Below are 19,033 nucleotides of genomic sequence, written 5' to 3' on the forward strand. Positions count from 1 at the left end.
GACCCTGAGATCATGACCTGAGCCGAAGGCAGAGCCTTAACCCACTGAGCCACTCAGGTGCCCCAAGACCTCTTTTTTAAAGATTGATTTACTTATTTGAGAGAGTGAGAGAGTGCATGCGTGCCCAAGAGCTGGTGGGAGGGGCAGAAGGAGAGGGAGAAGCTGACTCCCTGCTGAGCAGGGAGCCTGAGGCGGGGCTCCATCCAAGAACTCTGGGATCATGACTTGAGTAGAAGGCAGACACTTACTGAACCACACAGCACCCCTAAAAAGATTTTAAGTATTCTGTATACCCAGCTTGGGGCTCCAACTCACAACCCGGAGGTACGAGTAGCATGCTCTACCAACTGAGCCAGACAGGTGCCCCAAGGGTCAGCGGCTCCTGGGTGGTCAGCCGGTTAAGCATCTGACTGGTTGAGCATCTGACTCTTGATTCTGGCTTGGGTCATGGTCTCAGGGTTGTGGTACAGGCCCTGAGTCAGGCTCTGTGCTGAGCCTAAAGCCTGCTTAGGATTTCTCTCTTCTTTTCCCTCTGCCCCTCCCCGCCTACGTTCTTTCTCTCTAAAACAAACAAACAAAAACCAAAAACAGCCCAAAAAACGAGAACAAAAATATAATTCAGTGGCATTAAGTACATTCCTGATGTGCAAGTTTCATGACTGTGTAGTCCCAAATGAAATCTGTGAAGATGGAGAGAGACTAAAGTGATGCAGCTACCAGACCTCCCCAGGAAGTGGCTTTGGCGGTGACACCTGAAGTTTACAGGGAGAGCCAGGTGCAGGTATGGAGTTTGGGGGGAAGAGAGAGGGCTGCCTGCAGCTAGGTGCTCAAAAGAAGCAGTGGGCAGGCCATGGTTGGTCTGGAGGCAATCTGAGTGACTCTTACACTTTGTTTTACCCCTTGACTTCTGTCTGCAGGAAACTGTCTGTAGATACTTGCCAGTGTTCCAGGACTGGGAAGGGTGAGATGCTGAAAGGGTGAGCAATGAGCACAGAGGATGAGAGTATAAGGTACCACTGACTACTTGGGCTGGCCTACTAAGGGTACAGAGCAAAGATGTACCCATTTCCTGCCAGATACATCTGGACCTCTGCCTTGGTCTTGCATACCTGTATGCCTCCTCTGCCTCCACCTACCCTGGGGTGCCCCCTTGTGCTTCTCTTATTCTGCCTGAGCCTGGTTCCCAGTTGATTCCCCCTCCCCCAGGGTTGTCCTGGCACTTCAGAAGGCTTGGTTTGTGCGTGTGGTGAATGGAGCTGGTAGTGGCCTGGTACCTGATAAGAAGGTAGAGGGAACCTTCAAGGCCTGCTTGCTGATGGCACCTGGCTATACCCTGTTGTGTGACTGCCATGTACTGGGAAGGAAAGTGCTGGGCCCAGGAGGAAGGAGGTCCTGTTTAGAGAGAAAAGTATGAGTCACTGAAACTGCAGGGCCTGTTGCTATAGTCTATGGAGGGGCCCATACCAGGGACAATCCAGAGGACCCCCCCCCCCATTCAGCCAACCTCTAGGCTCCCTCCAGCTGTCTCTGACCACTCCTTACTTCACTGCTCTCTCAGTGCCTCGTCAGGAACCCCCGCAGTTGTTTCTGCCCAGAACCGTCCTTTCCACAGGTGTTTGGAGGTATTCCCCTAGGAGAGTCCACTCTTTTTTTTTTTAAAGTTTATTTGTTTATTTATTTTTAAAAAGATTTTGTTTATTTATTTATTTGACAGACAGAGATCACAAGTAGGCAGAGAGGCAGGCAGAGAAAGAGGAGGAAGCAGGCTCCCCGCTGAGCAGAGAGCCCGATGCGGGGCTCGATTCCAGGATCCTGGGATCCTGACCTGAGCCGAAGGCAGAGGCTTTAACCCACTGAGCCACCCAGGCACCCCTAGGAGAGTCCACTCTTACAGTCTTTACCACCACTTCTTTTTTTTTTTTAAGATTTTATTTATTTGACAGACTGAGAGATCACAAGTAGGCAGAGAGGCAGGCAGAGAGAAGAGGAAGCAGGCTCTCAGAGAGCCTGATGCAGGGCTCGATCCCAGTACCCTGGGATCATGACTCAAACCGAAGGCAGAGGCTTTAACCCACTGAGCCACCCAGGTGCCCCATCACCACTTCTTATTTTTGACTGTCCCTGACACCCTCGTGCCTGCCCCAGAAGTTTGGGTCGGTATGGGTAGCTCCTATGCCCCCTTATTGGTGATTTTGGGGCGCAGGGAGGGGTGGGGTCGTGGAAAACGCTCAGCAAGTATCGCTACTGTTTGCCACACCTCTCCCCACACACTAGCCAACTTTCCTTCCCACTTATCAGAGAAGGGAAGCAAGGGTCTGAGGCCAGGGCCTTGGGGGAGCAGCACGGATGGGGCGGGCCACTCCATGGTGGGGCGTGGCCCCACGGACTGGGTGGGAGAGAGGCCAGCCACGACTCAGCTCAGGCGCGGGGCGGGCCCCGGATTTGGGGGTTGTGTTGGGACGGGAACAAAGGCAGGCGCAGAGACAAAGCCCCACGGACACCCAGCCCCCTTCAGGAACAAAGGCCACACCCCGCCTAGCCGGGCCAGACGCGCCTCCGCCGCCAGCACGCGTGGGCGCACGGCTCAGCGCGCAGGTTTTACGTTTGAACCCAGAGACGAAGAGGAGGACTTGGGGCCAGACCTGGGGCCGGCCAGCATGCTTTAAGCATCCTCTCAAAAGCTGACCTCCCCCTTCCTGCCCATCGTCTCCTTTAGCCTCGTCCTCAACTGGAGATCTCGGCACCGAGGAGCCCCGCAAAGGGGGCCTAGGCCCACCGCTGGACCGGCTCCGACGCACGCACCCCTCGAGCCTCCTTCGGGCCCGGGGTCTTTAGACAAGCTCCCCGCCCAGACTCTGCTCCCGCCTCAGACAGGATCGAACAGGAGCTCTCCGCCTGCACCGTAGGCCGCGCCTCCCGGCTCAGACCGGACTTCTCTCTCCGTCCCTGCCTGGCCCCCGGGATGCTTTCCCTAGACTCTGCGTCCTCCTCGGGACTCCCGCGACGAGGCTGTGTTTGTCTGACAGGATTCCCCACGGCTCACAGGCCTCGCTTTCCGCGTCGCACGGAATTCTCCCGCGACATTCAGCCTGGACCCCCTCCGCCCACGCCCCGATCCCGAGTCCGGCTGAGGCAGGACTCCTCCCTCGGATAGGACCCTCCCCACCCAGACTCTGCCTTCCCCTCCTGCGGGATTTCCCGTCCCGCTCCGCACCCCTCGCCCCGACTCGGCTTCGTGCCGTAGAATTGCCCCGCTGTGGGGGGTTCATTCCGTTCGCGCTCTTGGAAAAGCGGCTGCCTAAAAGGTGGGCAGGGGTCGTTTGTGGGGCCGTGGGACTCGCTGCTCTGGACCCCTTGGAATCTCTGCTTTGGGCAGGTTTCAGTGTTTGCCATGTTAAACAATAAAACGGTTAAAACCCAAAAGTCATCCACTTGGCTCAGAAGGGGACTTTCTCCTGGGACGGGGACCCCGCCGCCCCCTTCGCTCTCAACCCCGCCTCTCCCCAGCACGGCTGGGCGCGGCGACAGGAGACTTTTCCCGGCTTGGCCTAAGGGGCGGGAACTGAGGTCGCGGCGGGGACGGCCAAATCGCCTGCGCAGTACCGCGGCCAGGGGCTGCGGCTGGAGGGGGCGCCAGAGCGCGTAAAGGTGCGCGCGCCCCGCCCGCGTACGAGGTTGCGGCAGTGGCGTCACTAGCCCCACCCCTGCCGCACAGGCGGCGCTGGGGCAGCGTGGGCGGAGGTAGGAAGACCCGGCTCAGGCGCGTGCGTACTCGCGGTCTCGCCCGGGGCGGCCGGCCTGGGCCCCGCCCCCGAGCGCAAGACGCCCAGTGCGCCTGCGCGGCAGCGTCGGCGCCAGTTATTTCTGTCCCGCCCCCCGGCCGCGGCTCTTTCTGCGAGCGGGCGCGCGGGTGAGCGGTTGTTCCCGTGGTGCGTGGCGCTGTGTCTGGGCGGCCTTTGAGGAGAAGCGCGGTCGTCGGCGGCGGGAAGCTAGCAGGCGGCGGCCCGCGGGGCTTCCAGAGCGCCCCGCGCGCGGCGGGCGGTAGCCCAGGCGGCGCGTGGCGGCGCTCGGCCTCGCGGCGGCGGCGGCCCAGCCGTTGGCGGCCAACGCGTCTGCGCCTGCGCGGCGAGCCCCGCGGCCCCTCCTCCCCCCTGGGCGCCCCCGGCGGCGTGTGAATGGCGGCCTCGGCGGCGGCGGCCTCCGCGGCGGCGGCGGCGGCCGCCTCCGGCAGCCCAGGCCCAGGCGAGGGTTCGGCTGGCGGCGAAAAGCGCGCCGCCGCCTCGTCGGCCGCGTCTGCGGCCTCAGCCTCGGCCTCGGCGTCGTCACCCGCGGGGGGCGGCGGCGAGGCTCTGGAGCTGCTGGAGCACTGCGGTGTGTGCCGGGAGCGCTTGCGCCCGGAGAGGGAGCCTCGCTTGTTGCCCTGCCTGCACTCGGCTTGCAGTGCCTGCCTCGGGCCCCCGGCGCCCGCTGCCGCCAACAGCTCGGGGGATGGCGGTGCGGCGGGCGACGGCGCCGGTGAGTACGGTCGGGCCGCGGCGGCCCATCCCCCCACCCTGCAGGCTTTGATCCTGACTCGGCGTGGGCACTGGGGGTCCGTTCGCAGCATGGCGATGGCGGGGGATCGACTGAGCGAGAGGGATAGGGACCCGGATAGTGCGTGGCCGGATCGGGTATGGGCTGTGGGTTCTGGGCTAGGCGCAGAGAGGGGGTGTCTGCTTCAAGTGCGATGGAAGAAGGGGTTGGGTTCTTGCTTCCTAATGAGAGGATCTGGTCCCCTTTGGGATGAAGGTTGGGTCCAGTCAGGGGATGTGTTATAGCTTGTGGGTGAACTTGGAACAGTCTCTCTTCGTTTGTTTTTGGCAGTGGTGGACTGTCCTGTTTGCAAGCAGCAGTGCTTCTCCAAAGACATTGTGGAGAACTACTTTATGCGTGATAGTGGCAGTAAGGCTTCCGCAGACTCGCAGGACGCAAATCAGGTATGTCCTGCCCGGAAACCCTAAAGAGGCCTCGGGACATGGTACCAGTACATTCCAGACTGTATTCTCTTGCTACGAGGCTCTGGGCAGACTCGTGTAGGCTAGGTAAAGGCTGCATTTTGCTTTAAAGTTGTGTTATTTGGGGTGCAGTTGTGGACACGTTAGGAGGTTTTGTCTCTTGTTTTGCCTTTGCCCATCAGTGCTGCACTAGCTGTGAGGATAATGCTCCTGCCACCAGCTACTGTGTGGAGTGCTCTGAGCCGCTGTGTGAGACGTGTGTGGAGGCACACCAGCGGGTGAAGTACACCAAGGACCACACTGTGCGCTCCACTGGTATGCAAGGCAGAGGGGAAAGCCTTGGTTATCCTACGTTTGTTCTCAACTGTTTATGGCGCTGGTTATCAAGGATGGATGGGTCCTGGGCAGGTTTTTTGGAGGGTACCACTTGAAGGGTCTGAGGGCAGAACTCAGAAACGGGGAGTCTGGGGCTCAGGTGTGCAATCTCTCTGGGTCCAAGGGGAAGGGAAAAGGCAAGCTCATCAGGGACACCTCCCCGCCCGCAGACATACAGTGGATAAGACCCCTGTATGTGAAGGAGCTCCTGTATGTGTATGTATGTGGTGGAGGGGTGGGCCTGGCCTCCCTGGCAACTTCCGTTCAGACTCCAGGGGAAACGAAGCCTCTGGTTGCAAGGGCCCTCAAGACCATCACGGAGAGTGAGTCTGAGAAGTGTTTTAATTTTGGGTCACACACGTCTAACAGTTTAGCTGAGGAAGGTATTTGCGCAGTTTTCTGTAAGTGCTGGGGTTGGGACAGAAAAGGGCTTAGGAGTTTTCTGAGTTTATCTACTCTTTGTTCCAGAACTTTCTGTGAGTAGCTTTTTGGTAGTTAGGTTTTTGCTTCGCAGTCCTAGAGGATAGCATAGGCAGGAAGGTAAGGATGGAGGGGGTAGCTGTGGGGGCGTGAGGAATCAGGAACGAAGGGCAGGAATTTGTAGGAGGTCCTGGGTTCAGGCAAAGGACAGAGTGCAGGAGGTGGCATTGTTGGAGGACCCGTGGTCTGGCTGATTTGTGTCTCAGTCATATGTCTTGGGCAGGGATGGTATAGCCAGGGTGTTAATTGGGATTGAGTAGGAAAGAGGGATAGATGCTCTCAAGCAGCTTTGTGATGGTGACAGGTGGGGGGTGGGGTGGTGTGTACCAAGACTTCCCCCCGCAGAGGGGACCCGACACCTTTGTGAGGATTTTGGTCTGACATTTCAGCTCTCCTATCCTGAGAAGGCTTTGCAAGCCCTGGATCCCTTGTAGGCCTTTGGGTTATAAGAGGTCTGTGGACTTCTCTTCCTTCAGAGAGGGGAGGTCACCAAAGCATGGTTTTTAAGGGAGCTGTACTTGAATTGTGTCTCTAGTCCCTTATTTGCTTTCTGTCTGTGCCATCAACCAAACATTGTCTGTGTGCTTATAGCCAGAACTCCCTTTTCTGCCGGACAGAACGTGCTGCAGGTGGAGGAGGAATTGAGCCCAGTGGGGATTTTCAAGGTGGAGGAGCTCTCCAGTGGGTTCAATTGGGGAAGGTTTTAGTAGCCAGAATAGCAAGTGGGAGTTCCCTGCCAGTCTTCAGACTTTGTTGTCCAGGTCAGAAGCTGGGAGGAGGGAGTTGTTCTCCAGGTCAGGCTTGGGGCAGAGTGTTTTGAGAGGAAGGATTTGGGCCTATAGGCCTGTGCTTTTCTCTGGCCACTGCTACAGGGCCCTTGAGTTTTCCCAAAGGCAGCCCAGGGTTGCAGGACAGGCAGGAAGTGAGGCCTTAAGTTTTGTTTATTGCTTAAGATGGCGGTAGCTGAGGATGAGGTTCAGCCTCATGGTTTCTACTCCCCAGGGCCAGCCAAGTCACGGGACGGTGAGCGCACAGTGTACTGCAACGTGCACAAGCACGAGCCCCTTGTGTTGTTCTGCGAGAGCTGTGACACCCTCACCTGCCGGGACTGCCAGCTCAATGCCCATAAGGACCACCAGTGAGTACTGGGAATTCTGGTGGGTGCTGCCTGTTCCTTCCCATGTTCAGCACCCAGGCTCTCTTTTGTCTGCTGTCAGATACCAGTTCCTGGAAGATGCAGTGAGGAACCAGCGCAAGCTCCTGGCCTCGCTGGTGAAGCGCCTCGGGGACAAGCATGCAACGCTGCAGAAGAATACCAAGGAGGTTCGCAGCTCGTAAGTGTGGAAGCCAGGACCGCAGTTGGGGGCAGGCCGGGGGAGCATCTTTCTGACCTGGTTCGCCCTGCCCCCTCCAGGATCCGCCAAGTGTCTGACGTACAGAAGCGTGTGCAGGTAGACGTTAAGATGGCCATCTTGCAGATCATGAAGGAACTGAACAAGCGGGGCCGTGTGCTGGTCAATGATGCCCAGGTACACCCTGTCTGAGCGGGGGAGGGGATTCTGGGTCCCCTCTGCTGGCTGCCGACTGCCATCTGTGATGGGAGGGCCTTGGGGACTGGCATCTCCGTTGGCTGTTGATGCCATCTTTGATGTCTTCTTTTTTTCACTGCTTCTCTTCTCTACCTGCAGAAGGTGACTGAAGGGCAGCAGGAGCGCCTGGAGCGACAACACTGGACCATGACCAAGATCCAGAAGCACCAGGAACACATCCTGCGCTTTGCCTCCTGGGCTCTGGAGAGTGACAACAACACGGCCCTGCTGCTCTCCAAGAAGCTGGTGTGTTCTGGTGGGCACCCAGGTGGTGGGTTCCAGGCAGGTGCCACTCAGCACCCTGCAGCCGTGTTTGCTATGTGTTCATGCACTGCTCCATCTGCAGATCTACTTCCAGCTGCATCGGGCCCTCAAGATGATTGTGGACCCTGTGGAGCCACATGGCGAGATGAAGTTCCAGTGGGACCTTAATGCCTGGACCAAGAGTGCAGAGGCTTTTGGTGTGTTCTTTTGTTAACCTGCTGCATATTGGTACCATTCCAGAAAGTGGGTGTTTTAACGCTGATTTTATTTCATTTTTGCAGGGAAGATTGTGGCTGAGCGTCCTGGCACCAACTCAACAGGCCCTACATCCATGGCCCCTCCTAGGGCTCCAGGGCCCTTGAGCAAACAGGGCTCTGGCAGTAGCCAGGTGAGTTGGGGTTCGGGGGGGCTGGTAGGAGAGGGAGGGGCACGGGGTCCTATGGGACACCTGCCCACTGAGGTCTGCCTACTTTGCCCACAGCCCATGGAGGTGCAGGAAGGCTATGGCTTTGGCTCAGGTGAGTACCTTGTAGGTGGGAGAGCTTCAGTGCTTTAGGTCTATCCCTAATCTACTGTCTCTTTCTCTTCCCTGAGCAGACGATCCTTACTCAAGTGCAGAGCCGCATGTGTCAGGTGTGAAGCGGTGAGTTTGGCTGTCCTTTGGTTTAGCCAGGTGGGCATAGGGATGGGTGTGCTAACGCCATGCTGCACCTGAACCCACAGGTCCCGCTCAGGTGAGGGCGAGGTGAGTGGCCTCATGCGCAAGGTGCCACGGGTAAGCCTCGAGCGCTTGGACCTGGATCTCACAGCTGATAGTCAGCCACCAGTTTTCAAGGTCTTCCCAGGCAGCACCACTGAGGATTACAATCTCATCGTTATTGAGCGTGGTGCGGCAGCTGCTGCTGCTGGACAGCCTGGGACTGCTCCACCTGGGGCCCCTGGGGCCCCGCCACTGCCTGGCATGGCCATAGTCAAGGTGAGCCTGCCTCAAGTGATTGTGACTGGGAGATGAACACCTGTCTGCACCCTGCCGAACACCTCTTACTACCTCCTTGCAGGAGGAAGAGACAGAGGCTGCCATTGGAGCCCCGCCTACTGCCACTGAGGGCCCTGAGACCAAGCCTGTGCTGATGGCCCTGGCGGAGGGCCCTGGCGCTGAGGGCCCCCGCCTGGCCTCACCCAGTGGCAGCACCAGTTCAGGTCTAGAAGTGGTGGCTCCAGAGGGCACTTCAGCCCCAGCAGGTGGCCCAGGTGCCCTGGACGACAGTGCCACCATCTGCCGTGTCTGCCAGAAGCCAGGCGATCTGGTCATGTGCAACCAGTGCGAGTTCTGCTTCCACCTGGACTGCCACCTGCCTGCCCTGCAGGATGTGCCAGGGTGCGAGGCTGGTGTGGGGCCTGTGCAGGGTGGAGGGCTGGGCCAGGTTCTTTGCAGCTCCTCATTCTCCTTCCATCCAGGGAGGAGTGGAGTTGCTCTCTGTGCCATGTGCTGCCCGATCTGAAAGAGGAAGATGGCAGCCTGAGCCTGGATGGTGGTGATAGCACCGGTGTGGTGGCCAAGCTTTCGCCAGCCAACCAGCAGGTGAGGGTGGGGGCCTACTCCCTCGGGAGTTGTTCAGTAACCCTACCCGCCTGTGGCTCTGATGTCTCTTGTCCTGTCCATAGAAGTGTGAGCGTGTCTTGCTGGCTCTGTTCTGTCATGAGCCCTGCCGGCCCCTGCACCAGCTGGCTACTGATTCCACTTTCTCCCTGGTGAGTTTTGGGACTTAAAGGGAGGGTGTGGGGTGGGTAACTGCCTGGTCTCACCTTCAGCTTGTGGCTTTTGTCTACAGGATCAGCCTGGTGGCACCCTGGACCTAACCCTGATCCGTGCCCGTCTCCAGGAGAAGTTGTCACCCCCCTATAGCTCCCCCCAGGAATTTGCCCAGGATGTGGGCCGCATGTTTAAGCAATTCAATAAGCTGACAGAGGTGAGCTTGGGGAGAATGGGGTTGGGGGTAAGGCGAGGGGAGGTGGGAGGAGGGAGAGCTAGGACCCATCCCGTGCGATCTGCCCGGCTTAGGACAAGGCAGACGTGCAGTCCATCATCGGCCTGCAGCGCTTCTTTGAAACTCGCATGAACGAGGCCTTTGGTGACACCAAGTTCTCAGCTGTGCTGGTGGAGCCCCCGCCGCTGAGCCTGCCTGGTGCTAGCCTGAGTGCCCAGGAGCTATCCAGTGGTCCTGGTGATGGTCCCTGAACCTGTGGCTGCTTAGGCCAACCCGGCCTGACTCTGTTCTCTGTCCTGTCAAATCTGCACCCCCCTCCCCCTGCCCCCAGCCTCCCCCTCTGGTGGCCTGGCTCCTACTTCTTGGTGGCCCCATCCCTCAGCCCCTCACGATATGGTTTTTACTTATGTGGATTTAATAAAAACTTCACCAGTTCCTCATGCCTTTGTTGGTGGGGGCGGTGGTCCTGGGGCCTGGTCTTTGCAATTCCCTCACCATGCCCTGGTGGATGGAGTAGGTGTGGGGCAGTCCTTTTCAGCCGTTTTGGTGTCCAGGGAGTAGGAGAATGTCTCTCTCCTTGCCCTTCCAATGTGGAGTGTGCCTCAGGTGGGTGGGAGGGTTGCATGGGGCACATGCTGGAGGGTTTGGGGAGCCCCTGTAGGTGGTAGTGCTTAGGCTGCTCTGGGCAGGCAGGGTGTAGCCCCAGATACATGCTGTGTGGTGGCCAGTCTACCTAAGTGCTTCCTGGACTAGGGTGTAACCATTTCTCACAGTCAGCACCACAGAGCTGGGTGGGCTGAGGATCCCTGGCAGAAAAGCCCAGACTTCAGGGTATCTGTGAAGCCCACTGTCTTGGAGGTGTTAGGCTCTAGAGGCCATGAAGCTCCTAAACCCTGAACATCCTAGAGACACTTGACCTGTTCACTGCCACAAACTGGGAAGCAGTCCAGCCTTCCTTATCGTATACCCCAGTGCATCTGGCATTTGGGCTTTTGCCATGCATGTCAGTTGCCTTTTTACCAAACCCTGTATGTGAACTCTGTGCCAAGGGACCCCAGCCTGGCCCAAATCAGGCCAGTCACACAGGCCTAGGAATTAGTGTCCAATCTTTTATTACAGAAGAAGTACAATGAAACTGTTGGGCATCCACTGCCCACCTCCCACCCGGGGTTGGTATAGGGTGATCAGTCCCTCCGCAGGTTCTTGAGCCGCTCCTCCAGGTCTGCATCGGCATCTACTAGGGCTGAGGCTGCGGCCTCTGCTTTCTTCCCACTGGCAGCCACACTGAGTGAGCCTCCGGTGGAGGGGAGGTCTACAGAGAGTGGGGGTTAGGAGAGCTCCTGTAGAAAGGAATAATGCTGGGAGCAGGGGCGTCAGGGGTTGTGTCTGGACTGCTGGGTGGGACGGGGCCCAAAGTTTGGTGCACTCACTTGACAGCTCGTCTGTCAGGCTCAATCCCAGCTCGTCCAGGACCTGGGACACAACAGCGTCACTTGGGAAGAGAGAAGAACTTTATGAGGGCCAGGCATGTGCGAAGACCAGACGTCCGTCCCCATTCTCCCCATACCTGGTGTCCCCCCTAACCTTTCTTCTTCATCTTCCTCATCACCCATGGCATCATCAATGGCATCATTCATCATCTCCTCTTTCATGTCCATGATCTCAGCCTGCCGCTCAAATTCCATCATGATCTTCTGGATCTGAGGCAACTTCAACTGGAAGTAGGGTGTGGGGAGGGTTAGTTGGTTGTTAGTTGTGGGGGAGAAGGGGGATTAGGAGAGGCGCACCTGTCTGTTCATGGTGCCCATGGCTTTGGTGACCCCCTTCATAGCTTGCGCCATTGAGTTGTTAGACTTCAGTGTCTGGATCTTCAGGGACACAGCCTGGATGTTGGCCCGCATCAACACAAATTTACGCACGTAACGCCGAGTGCGCACCAGGTCTTTTGCCATGATACGCACAGCATCCTGAGGAGTGAACAAAGATGATGGAGTGAGCCAAGGGAAGATGCTTGTTCTCCATGCACCATTCCAGCTGATGCTCTTGGACATTTACATGTGATCCCTGCCCCCCCCCCTCCTCCCAACCTCCTCCTTACGCTTCTTGGGTCATCACTCCACAGGCCCCTTTGTACACTACCTCTCTGACAACCCAGACTCTCGAAGAAACACTGGATTCACTATACATAGGGACCCTTTTTCCTCCATATATCTAGAGTCCCTGGACTTAGAATTTCGATCCTGGCCGAAGAGTTTGTCTCTCCCTCCACCTCAACAGGCTCATACTGCAAGCACTTTATTCCAAATAGAAATCTATCCATAGCTTAACTTTTGACTAACCCAAATGTCTTCCTTGCCTTGCCTATCCTGGGAAATGGAACCTCTTCAACCCACCTCCTTCGATTCAAACTCTTGTCACCTGTCACAGGCTCTGCTCCTTACTGATTCAGGCTGTCTCTATTACTAACCTCCATGTCACAGTGAATTCCAGGCCACATCTCTCTTGCATTAAACCCTTTGACTCAGCTCCCATTGTAGCCCATGATTTCAAATGGTCTGGTCTACTTGTGTAGTCTGAACTATCACTCCCTTATGGAACATTTGCTGCCTCATCTGTTTGACATTTTGGTTGCTTAGATCTTCACAGGCTCATTCTCTTAATATCACCTAGAAGGCAGCCTTTCTGGATACCCAAAATATCCGCTCACCCTTAATTTCTCTCAAAGCACCTGTTGGTGTCCTGTCATGTTCCATTGTTAGAGTGGTACCTGATGAAACCACAGCACCTAACCGTGTGTCCCAGCCTGTGCCCAACTGAGCTCACCATCTGGCCCTGCTTGGCCATCTTCTTGATGTCTGCGATGATTTTCTTCTCCTGGGTCTCTAGCTTCTGTCGCTCACGGTCCAGCTCTCGCATGGCACGGTTCAGGGCTCGTTGATTCTGCCTCAGCAGCTCCTCTGGTGTCTTCCGGCGCCCAAATAACAAATCCATGGTAGCAGGAGCCCACCAGTGGACCTGTGACAAGTGTGAAGCCTAGGTGCAAAGTGGTGTGGAGCCCACAAAAAGGGCAAGAAGCAGAGCCAAGATCACAATGTGTATTTGGGGGGGTTAATAGGGGGAACTTGCAAAATGCGAAGGGGTAAGCAGAGAGAGGAAAGGTTAATGGAAAGCCCAAACCTAGCCTGGAACACTGAAGTAGCCCCACGAGTAAAAGTGGGGCCAGCATCCCTTACTCTCTCTCTGCCTACTTGTGATCTCTGTCAAGTAAATAAATAAAATCTTTTTTAAAAAGGGTGGGGGCGCCTGGGTGGCTCGGTGGGTTAAAACCTCTGCCTTTGGCTCAGGTCATGATCCTGGAGTCCTGGGATCAAGCCCCACATTGGGCTCTCTGCAAAGCAGGGAGCCTGCTTCTCTTCCTCTCTACCTGCCTCTCTGCCTACTGGTGATCTCTGGCAAATAAAATCTTTAAGGAAAAAACAAAAACAAAAAAAACAAACAAAAACCGGGGCCAGCAAAATCTGAAAGTCATCCGCCACCCCAGCCCTTCATCATAGTGTCCCAAAGGAGGTTCAAGGCTTCAGCCTCTCCAGACCATAGTAAGGCCCTGGAGTCTGATGGACTAAGAATGGAAATGGTTGTGTCAGGGTGCACTGGGAGCATGTTGGAACCTGAGTGGCAAGGATAGGGCAAACGTGGGGGCCCCACGGGATGGCAAGGTAGGTGGAGGGTCTGAGTGCCAAGAACAAAGTGGATATAGGGGTTCTGAAGCTGACAACATATGAATTAGCATTCGGATTGTGGGGAGGTCTGAATGGGGAGGCAACCTGGGTGCGAATAATATGTTTGTGGGGCACTGGAGCACCCGGTACACTAAGGACATGATGGATGCTGGGGAGCTCTAAGGATCTGGAAGAATCTGGGGTCCTCATGGGCCCCGGTACACCTGGAACGGGATAATGGGCGATGGGGCGCCTTGTTCATCCAGGACAGAACCTGGAGGGCGCTGGGAGGCCCGCACACCGAGAGCAAGGTGCCTCGATGATGAGGCTAGGGTCCCGTGGATGGGCGAGGCAGTCGACACCCCGGCGTCGAGGCCCTCGTATGCCGTCGCCCACGCACCCACCCGGGACCCGCGGCCCGGCAGGGGCCACTCACCGGAGCCGGGAAGGAATCCGCTTCCGCTTCCGGGTTACGCTCCTCTCTCGGCTTTCAGGCGCACCCACCAACGATAGCCCCTCGGTTCTTTCTGTCGTCGCCGCCGTTTCCGGAAGAAACGGTCTGACGTCACAAGCTCCACCGGCACCCGGATCGATGGGCGGGGATAAGATCGCGCGTGCGCAAGCAGGCCGTCGTCCAGGCGCATGCGCACCACCTTCCGTCTCTCTCGGGCCCGCCTGAGAGTGTTCCACAGGTTCTAGCTGACCCAGTCCTGGGACCCCAGTCCCGCTGCGTTGATGCATCTTCGGGCGCCTTCCGTCCGGCCACCCCAGAGGTCCCGCATCCCACCACCGAACCCACTAGAGGGCCCAGCTCATCCGACGGACACCGTTTCCCTAATGTTTCTAGATCTCAGGCACCTGGTAGCACCAGGGAGGGTTCTTGGTGGGCCCACTCGGGGCAGGAGGAGGGCAGAGCTGGAGATGGCACGGACTTTCTTCTATACTGCCTTACCAAGCACGAAGTGAGTGGTTACTGGTTCTGCCCCTCGCTGGTCACACACTGGGATTCATCCCACACAGCCTGAGGCTTGGGATGTTGTCCCCCATTACCCCCCAGGCTGTTTCAGGCACTGGGGAGCTTGCTGAGGGGTGCCCCAGTACCACTTGTAACCACACATCTCCCACCACTCTTGCTGCAAGAGCTCTGGTGGACATCACCTGCCCCTCCCACCCCCACAGAAGGAAGAGGCAGAGGCCATGCAGTAACATTCCCCTTTAATAGCCTGGTGGGACCTCCAGTGGTGGAGGGGTGGAGTGCCCCAGCCCCAGCCACCCAGTCCCCTTAGCCACCCACCCCAGAGCCCAGAGTGGGGGGCTGGACAGCACCCAGCTGGGGGCTAGACAAGCCAATTCATTTCCCATCGCTGAGCGGGTCGGGGTAGGCAGCGCCGACCTTAATCACATGGTGGTTAAAAAATAATAACTAGGAGCGGGTGGCAGGGAGGGGAGGCAAGGCCAGGGCATGGGATTCCCCCACCGGCCACCCCATGCCCCCCACCTGTGGCCCCCAATAAATATTTGCAGGGGACGCCGGGGCTGGTGGCCCTGGCAGGGGTGGGTGTGCGCCAACCCTATTTCAGGCAGCGCTCGAAGTAGGTGGAGCCGATATAGCCACCTCTCATGGAGCGCTGCACATTCTGCTCAAACAGCCGCCGGTTGTTCTGCAGGACCTCGGCGGCCTCCTTGTTCAGTGGGTCTTCGGGGTTGGGCTCCTGTGGCCGGTATGGGTGGGGGTCAACAGGCCCTAAGAGCAGAGAGGGCCAACCTTCCCCAGCCTCACCCACCCACCCTTACTCACCAAGAAGAGATACTGCAGGCCATAAATTATGGAGTTTATCGTAAGGACTGGCTTCCAGTCCTCTCTGTGGACAGAGAATCAGGGTCAGGGGCTGGTGAGTGGACTGCCAACCACAGAGCCTGCTGGGACTGAACTGGTCAGGCCCAGGGCACAGGATGGTGCAGATATGAGAGGCTAGGAGGAGAGCACACAGCAGGATAGGCCAGGGAGAAGGCTAAGGTCGAGACTTAAGGAAGAAAATGTGGAGATGAAAAGATAGAAAAACACAAAACACAAGAGGGAGGGAAGGGACAGAGACCCGTGCAGTCTAAAGTCAGGGCCCTCACCTGAGGATGTTGAGGCAGACATTGCCCTCGAGGTCAATGTTGGGATGATAGACCATCGTCTCACACTTCACCTTGGGGGGATCATGTGGGTAACCCTGGCCCACCTGGCTCCAAGAAGAGAGAGAAGATAGAGAGGCACCCTAGCAGTGCCTGGCTGGGGCAAGCCTCAGCTGTTGCCTCTATCCCTCTATCCCTGTGCACCCGGGACTCACCTTAAAACTGAACACAAACTTTCCACTCTTGTAGAAGCCCTGTGAGGAGAAAGAGAAAAAGTCTTAGGACACCATCCTGCAGGGCCTGACACATAAACCAGCTCTCCTAATTCCAGGTGTTCCCCCGCCCAGCCCCCTGGCCCATGCCTGGGAGTCCAGCTGAATGTGCCCTTACCTCATCAGGACAGATAACCAGCTTGAAGTTGAGGAGATCGTCTGGATCTGAGAAGCTGATGTCACACGTCTTGGGCAGGTTCAGCTCGTTTATGTCTGGGTTTGCAAAGCAGAGAAGCAGAACAAGGAGAGGGAGAGAGGAGAGCACTCAGAGTAGGTGCAGGTGCCGGCATAGCACCCAGGCCTCCTCTACCATCCTCAAGGCTCTGTCCCGGCTGTGCCCCACAGCCCCAATCCTCTCCCTGCTCTTTCTGCTTCCTAGTCTCCAGGCAGACTCTTCTAGGTCCATAGCACGCCTCAAACATGCATTTTCAACTGTGGCTATGCTGTATCTCCTGGTCCAGGGTAAGTTCCAACTCTTTTGAATCCATAGCCTCAAGTCTCAGCACCCAACATCTGGGTACCCAGCTCCAAATGCCCCCATCCCTGTGTGGCCGCCAAGAGCCTCCAACTACCCCAAACACCAGGATCCTCAGCCATACCTCCATTTTCTAGTGGATAATGCTGGTCCCCTCCTGTCCACCCAAACTCAAGGACCCTGCCCCGCCATCATCTCCTCACCAATCCTGTCCCCACTGATCCTCCTCTTCTCTGGTTGTCACCCTAAATTCAGGGATCCATCCGACCCTCAGACACATGAATTCCCATTCCTGTAACCCTCTAAGCAGCCTCTAAGATTCCCAGCACCTCCAGCATAATACTCTAAAAAATGCAATCCTACTCCCATCTCCAATCCCTGGCACACACTGTTCTTCCTTCCTCCACGTGTCACCCCAAACTCCAACTTGCCATGTGACCCCCCAGACCCACAAATCGCAGTGCCCGAAACTGATTACACTCCATCTCACTTTCAGAGTCCCCAAGACCCCAACATACTTCACTAAATCCTCTCCGATTCCTATCCCCAGTCCTCAGTCTCCCATCCAATCTCCTCTGCCTATCACCCATGTTCCTGTCTGACCCCCAGACTCTGTGGAGTCTCCAGCTTCCTGCACGCTCTCCACTGCCTAACTCTCCGATTCTCGGTCACTAATGGAAGGCGTCTGGCTTTCTGGGTATCCTAAGTGCCCCACATTCGGGCCCTATCTTTGACCCCCCCTCCCCCGTGACTGCATTACTCCTGATCTTCCATCACACCGACACCCACCCTAACCTCCGACCCCCGGTGATTGCATTAACCCACTCCTGACTCCTACATCACCTCACCCCAGGCGCTGACCTCCGACCCCCACTCCCATCCTCCGACCCCCTACCCTTCTGGATCCGCAGCTGCGCAGCCGACGCCTTCTTGCTGCTGCCCTTGGTGCCGCCCGCCGACTCCTCCTCCTTCTTCTGCTGCTTCAGCGAGAACAGCTTGATCATCCTGCCGCCGCCGCCGCTGCCGCCGCTGCGGGGCCCGGGACCCCGGCCACCCGGCCCCCTGCCGCCGCCCGCGCCGCCTCCGCCACTCGAACCCGCCTTCGCGGCCTCCTCCGCTGCTGCCGCCGCCCGCCCGGCCTGCCGCGCCGCTCCGCGCCCACCGCGCGGCCCGCGTCGGCTCCCGTAGTCCGGCTCCGGCCTGGCCCGGCGCCTCGGTCTCGCTCGGCGGCGGTCGGGCCGACTCGGCTGTTCTCGGGCCTACTCGGCCCCGCCCCCACCCGGCCGCTCCCTCCTCCCCCTCGCCCGCTTAGGTCCCCTGAGGCTCAGCTGCGGCCGCGCCGCCTGTCTGTTTACTCGCTACCACCGCGAGGGGGTGCGGCTCGAGGGGAAGGAGGAGGCGGCGGCCGCGGTGGCGGCTGCCGTGTACTGGAAGAGGCTCGGCTTCCGCGGCAGCAGCAGCTTCGGCGCGGAGGTTCGCAACGGCCTCGGGCGCCCCACCGCTTCGGATATTTCCGCCGCTTGCCCACTTCGGCTCTTCTCGCCCGGCCTGCGCTGTGCGCCTGCGCAGCCGCCGCCGCTGCCACCGCTGCCGCCACCGCCGCCCAGCGTTGCTCCGCGATAGGTCTTGATATTCGGACTTGTTCGGCTGGTCTCGGGTATTTCCGTTCGTGCAGGCCGTCCCGCGGTCATTTCCGGGGACGCTCGCAGGTCCACGCATGGGCGGTGCCGCCGCCATCTTTAAGTAGGGCAGATGCAGGTCTCTCGGCTCGCAGTCCGCTTGTGCAGACTGCGGCGTGGGTGGGTCCTACGAGGCCTTGCCCCAGGAGATCATAGTGGCAGGGTGATCACGGCGGGCTGGAGGCCGGGCGAGGCCATAGGCTTTGCCCAAAGAGGGCGGGGTCGGGCGCCCTCGGTGTCTCATCGCAAACGCCACGCACGCGCGGAGATTCTGGCTGAGGTAAACTAGCAAATAAAATGTGTATCGTGCTAGAGAGTGGTAAGCACTTCGGGGGTTGACACGCGTGGACACTGGCTAGGACGTGGGGCGGGGGCCCTCTCGGAGTCGGGCCCGAGTTCCCGCGGAGACGTCCTGCGACCTTCCGCCGCCGGTGCGGCCAGCCTCCGCTCCAATCACACCCCGCGCAGCGGGCCTCGGAGGGCGGGAGGAAGCGGAGCGGGCCGGCGCGGGGACTTCCGGCGGTCGCTGCGGAAGCCGTCGGGCGGGTGAGCTGCGCGGCCTGGGGCCGGTTGGGTGGGTGGGAGCTCCTGGCCGGAGCTGCGCCGCGTGCGGCCCGCGCTGCGCGTCCCCTTCGGTCTCGGAGGCGACCTGTCGTCATCGCCCAGAGCCCTGGGGAAGTAGTCTTGGCGGTCCTGTCAGGCAGGGGTGCTCCCGGGCTCCTCTCGGCTTCGCCTCAGGGGAGTCGCCCTGACGCCCGCTCACCCCCAGCGCCTCCTCAGACCCGACCTGGTGTCCGTCTCGGCCCCTATCATCACCTCCACCTTTTCGGGTCTTGGGCTGGCCCCAGCCTCCTTCCTTAGAGTTCCCGCCTTGTGGGTTTTCGGGTACCGTGGACGTCCCCGGGCTCCTCGGACTGCTCCCTCTTTACCACCATCCCAGACACCCCTTTTGTGCCTCTGGTTGTCCCGTTATCCTGGCCTCACATTCGCAGCATCCTTTCTTGGCTCGAGCGCCGAGTGCTGGCGAGGTGCCAGGACGAGGACCGGGACTCAGAAACAGCCAACAGCCTAAGTTTG

General features: G+C 58.5%; 3 protein-coding genes across 5 annotated transcripts; 1 reads left to right on the top strand and 2 right to left on the bottom strand.

Moving 5' to 3' along the window:
• Window positions 1-3,890: 3,890 nt before the first annotated feature.
• Window positions 3,891-10,130, top strand: LOC111139856 (tripartite motif containing 28). Of its 2 annotated transcripts, none has more exons than XM_022492273.1 (17): window positions 3,891-4,515; window positions 4,864-4,976; window positions 5,177-5,309; window positions 6,852-6,987; window positions 7,067-7,183; window positions 7,264-7,378; window positions 7,538-7,684; window positions 7,785-7,899; window positions 7,984-8,090; window positions 8,184-8,220; window positions 8,297-8,345; window positions 8,426-8,678; window positions 8,761-9,080; window positions 9,161-9,284; window positions 9,368-9,454; window positions 9,535-9,672; window positions 9,765-10,130. In XM_022492273.1, the coding sequence occupies exons 1-17, from the start codon at window positions 4,176-4,178 to the stop codon at window positions 9,939-9,941; spliced, it is 2,508 nt and encodes an 835-aa protein (XP_022347981.1). In that variant the 5' UTR covers window positions 3,891-4,175; the 3' UTR covers window positions 9,942-10,130. The 2 variants fall into 2 exon arrangements, with proteins under 2 accessions (XP_022347981.1, XP_022347980.1); XM_022492272.1 differs by having other exon boundaries at window positions 8,300-8,345.
• A 659-nt stretch (window positions 10,131-10,789) lies between these two features.
• On the bottom strand, window positions 10,790-14,544 carry LOC111139872 (charged multivesicular body protein 2A). Of its 2 annotated transcripts, none has more exons than XM_022492298.1 (6): window positions 13,846-14,544; window positions 12,514-12,723; window positions 11,478-11,657; window positions 11,275-11,405; window positions 11,121-11,182; window positions 10,790-11,002 (listed from the first exon to the last, which is right to left on the bottom strand). In XM_022492298.1, the coding sequence occupies exons 2-6, from the start codon at window positions 12,679-12,681 to the stop codon at window positions 10,875-10,877; spliced, it is 669 nt and encodes a 222-aa protein (XP_022348006.1). In that variant the 5' UTR covers window positions 12,682-12,723; window positions 13,846-14,544; the 3' UTR covers window positions 10,790-10,874. The 2 variants fall into 2 exon arrangements, with proteins under 2 accessions (XP_022348006.1, XP_022348007.1); XM_022492299.1 differs by having other exon boundaries at window positions 10,795-11,002; window positions 12,514-12,705.
• Window positions 14,545-14,607: 63 nt separating this feature from the next.
• LOC111139876 (ubiquitin conjugating enzyme E2 M) lies at window positions 14,608-17,540 on the bottom strand. Its single transcript, XM_022492304.1, has 6 exons — window positions 17,173-17,540; window positions 15,921-16,015; window positions 15,746-15,784; window positions 15,534-15,637; window positions 15,208-15,271; window positions 14,608-15,121 (listed from the first exon to the last, which is right to left on the bottom strand). Exons 1-6 carry the CDS (start codon window positions 17,279-17,281, stop codon window positions 14,981-14,983), a joined length of 552 nt encoding a protein of 183 aa, XP_022348012.1. The 5' UTR covers window positions 17,282-17,540; the 3' UTR covers window positions 14,608-14,980.
• Between the last annotated feature and the right edge of the window lie 1,493 nt (window positions 17,541-19,033).

This window comes from Enhydra lutris, unplaced genomic scaffold (genome assembly GCF_002288905.1).
Source record: "Enhydra lutris kenyoni isolate GAN:26980312 unplaced genomic scaffold, ASM228890v2 scaffoldscaffold122, whole genome shotgun sequence".
Lineage (NCBI taxonomy): Eukaryota > Metazoa > Chordata > Mammalia > Carnivora > Mustelidae > Enhydra > Enhydra lutris.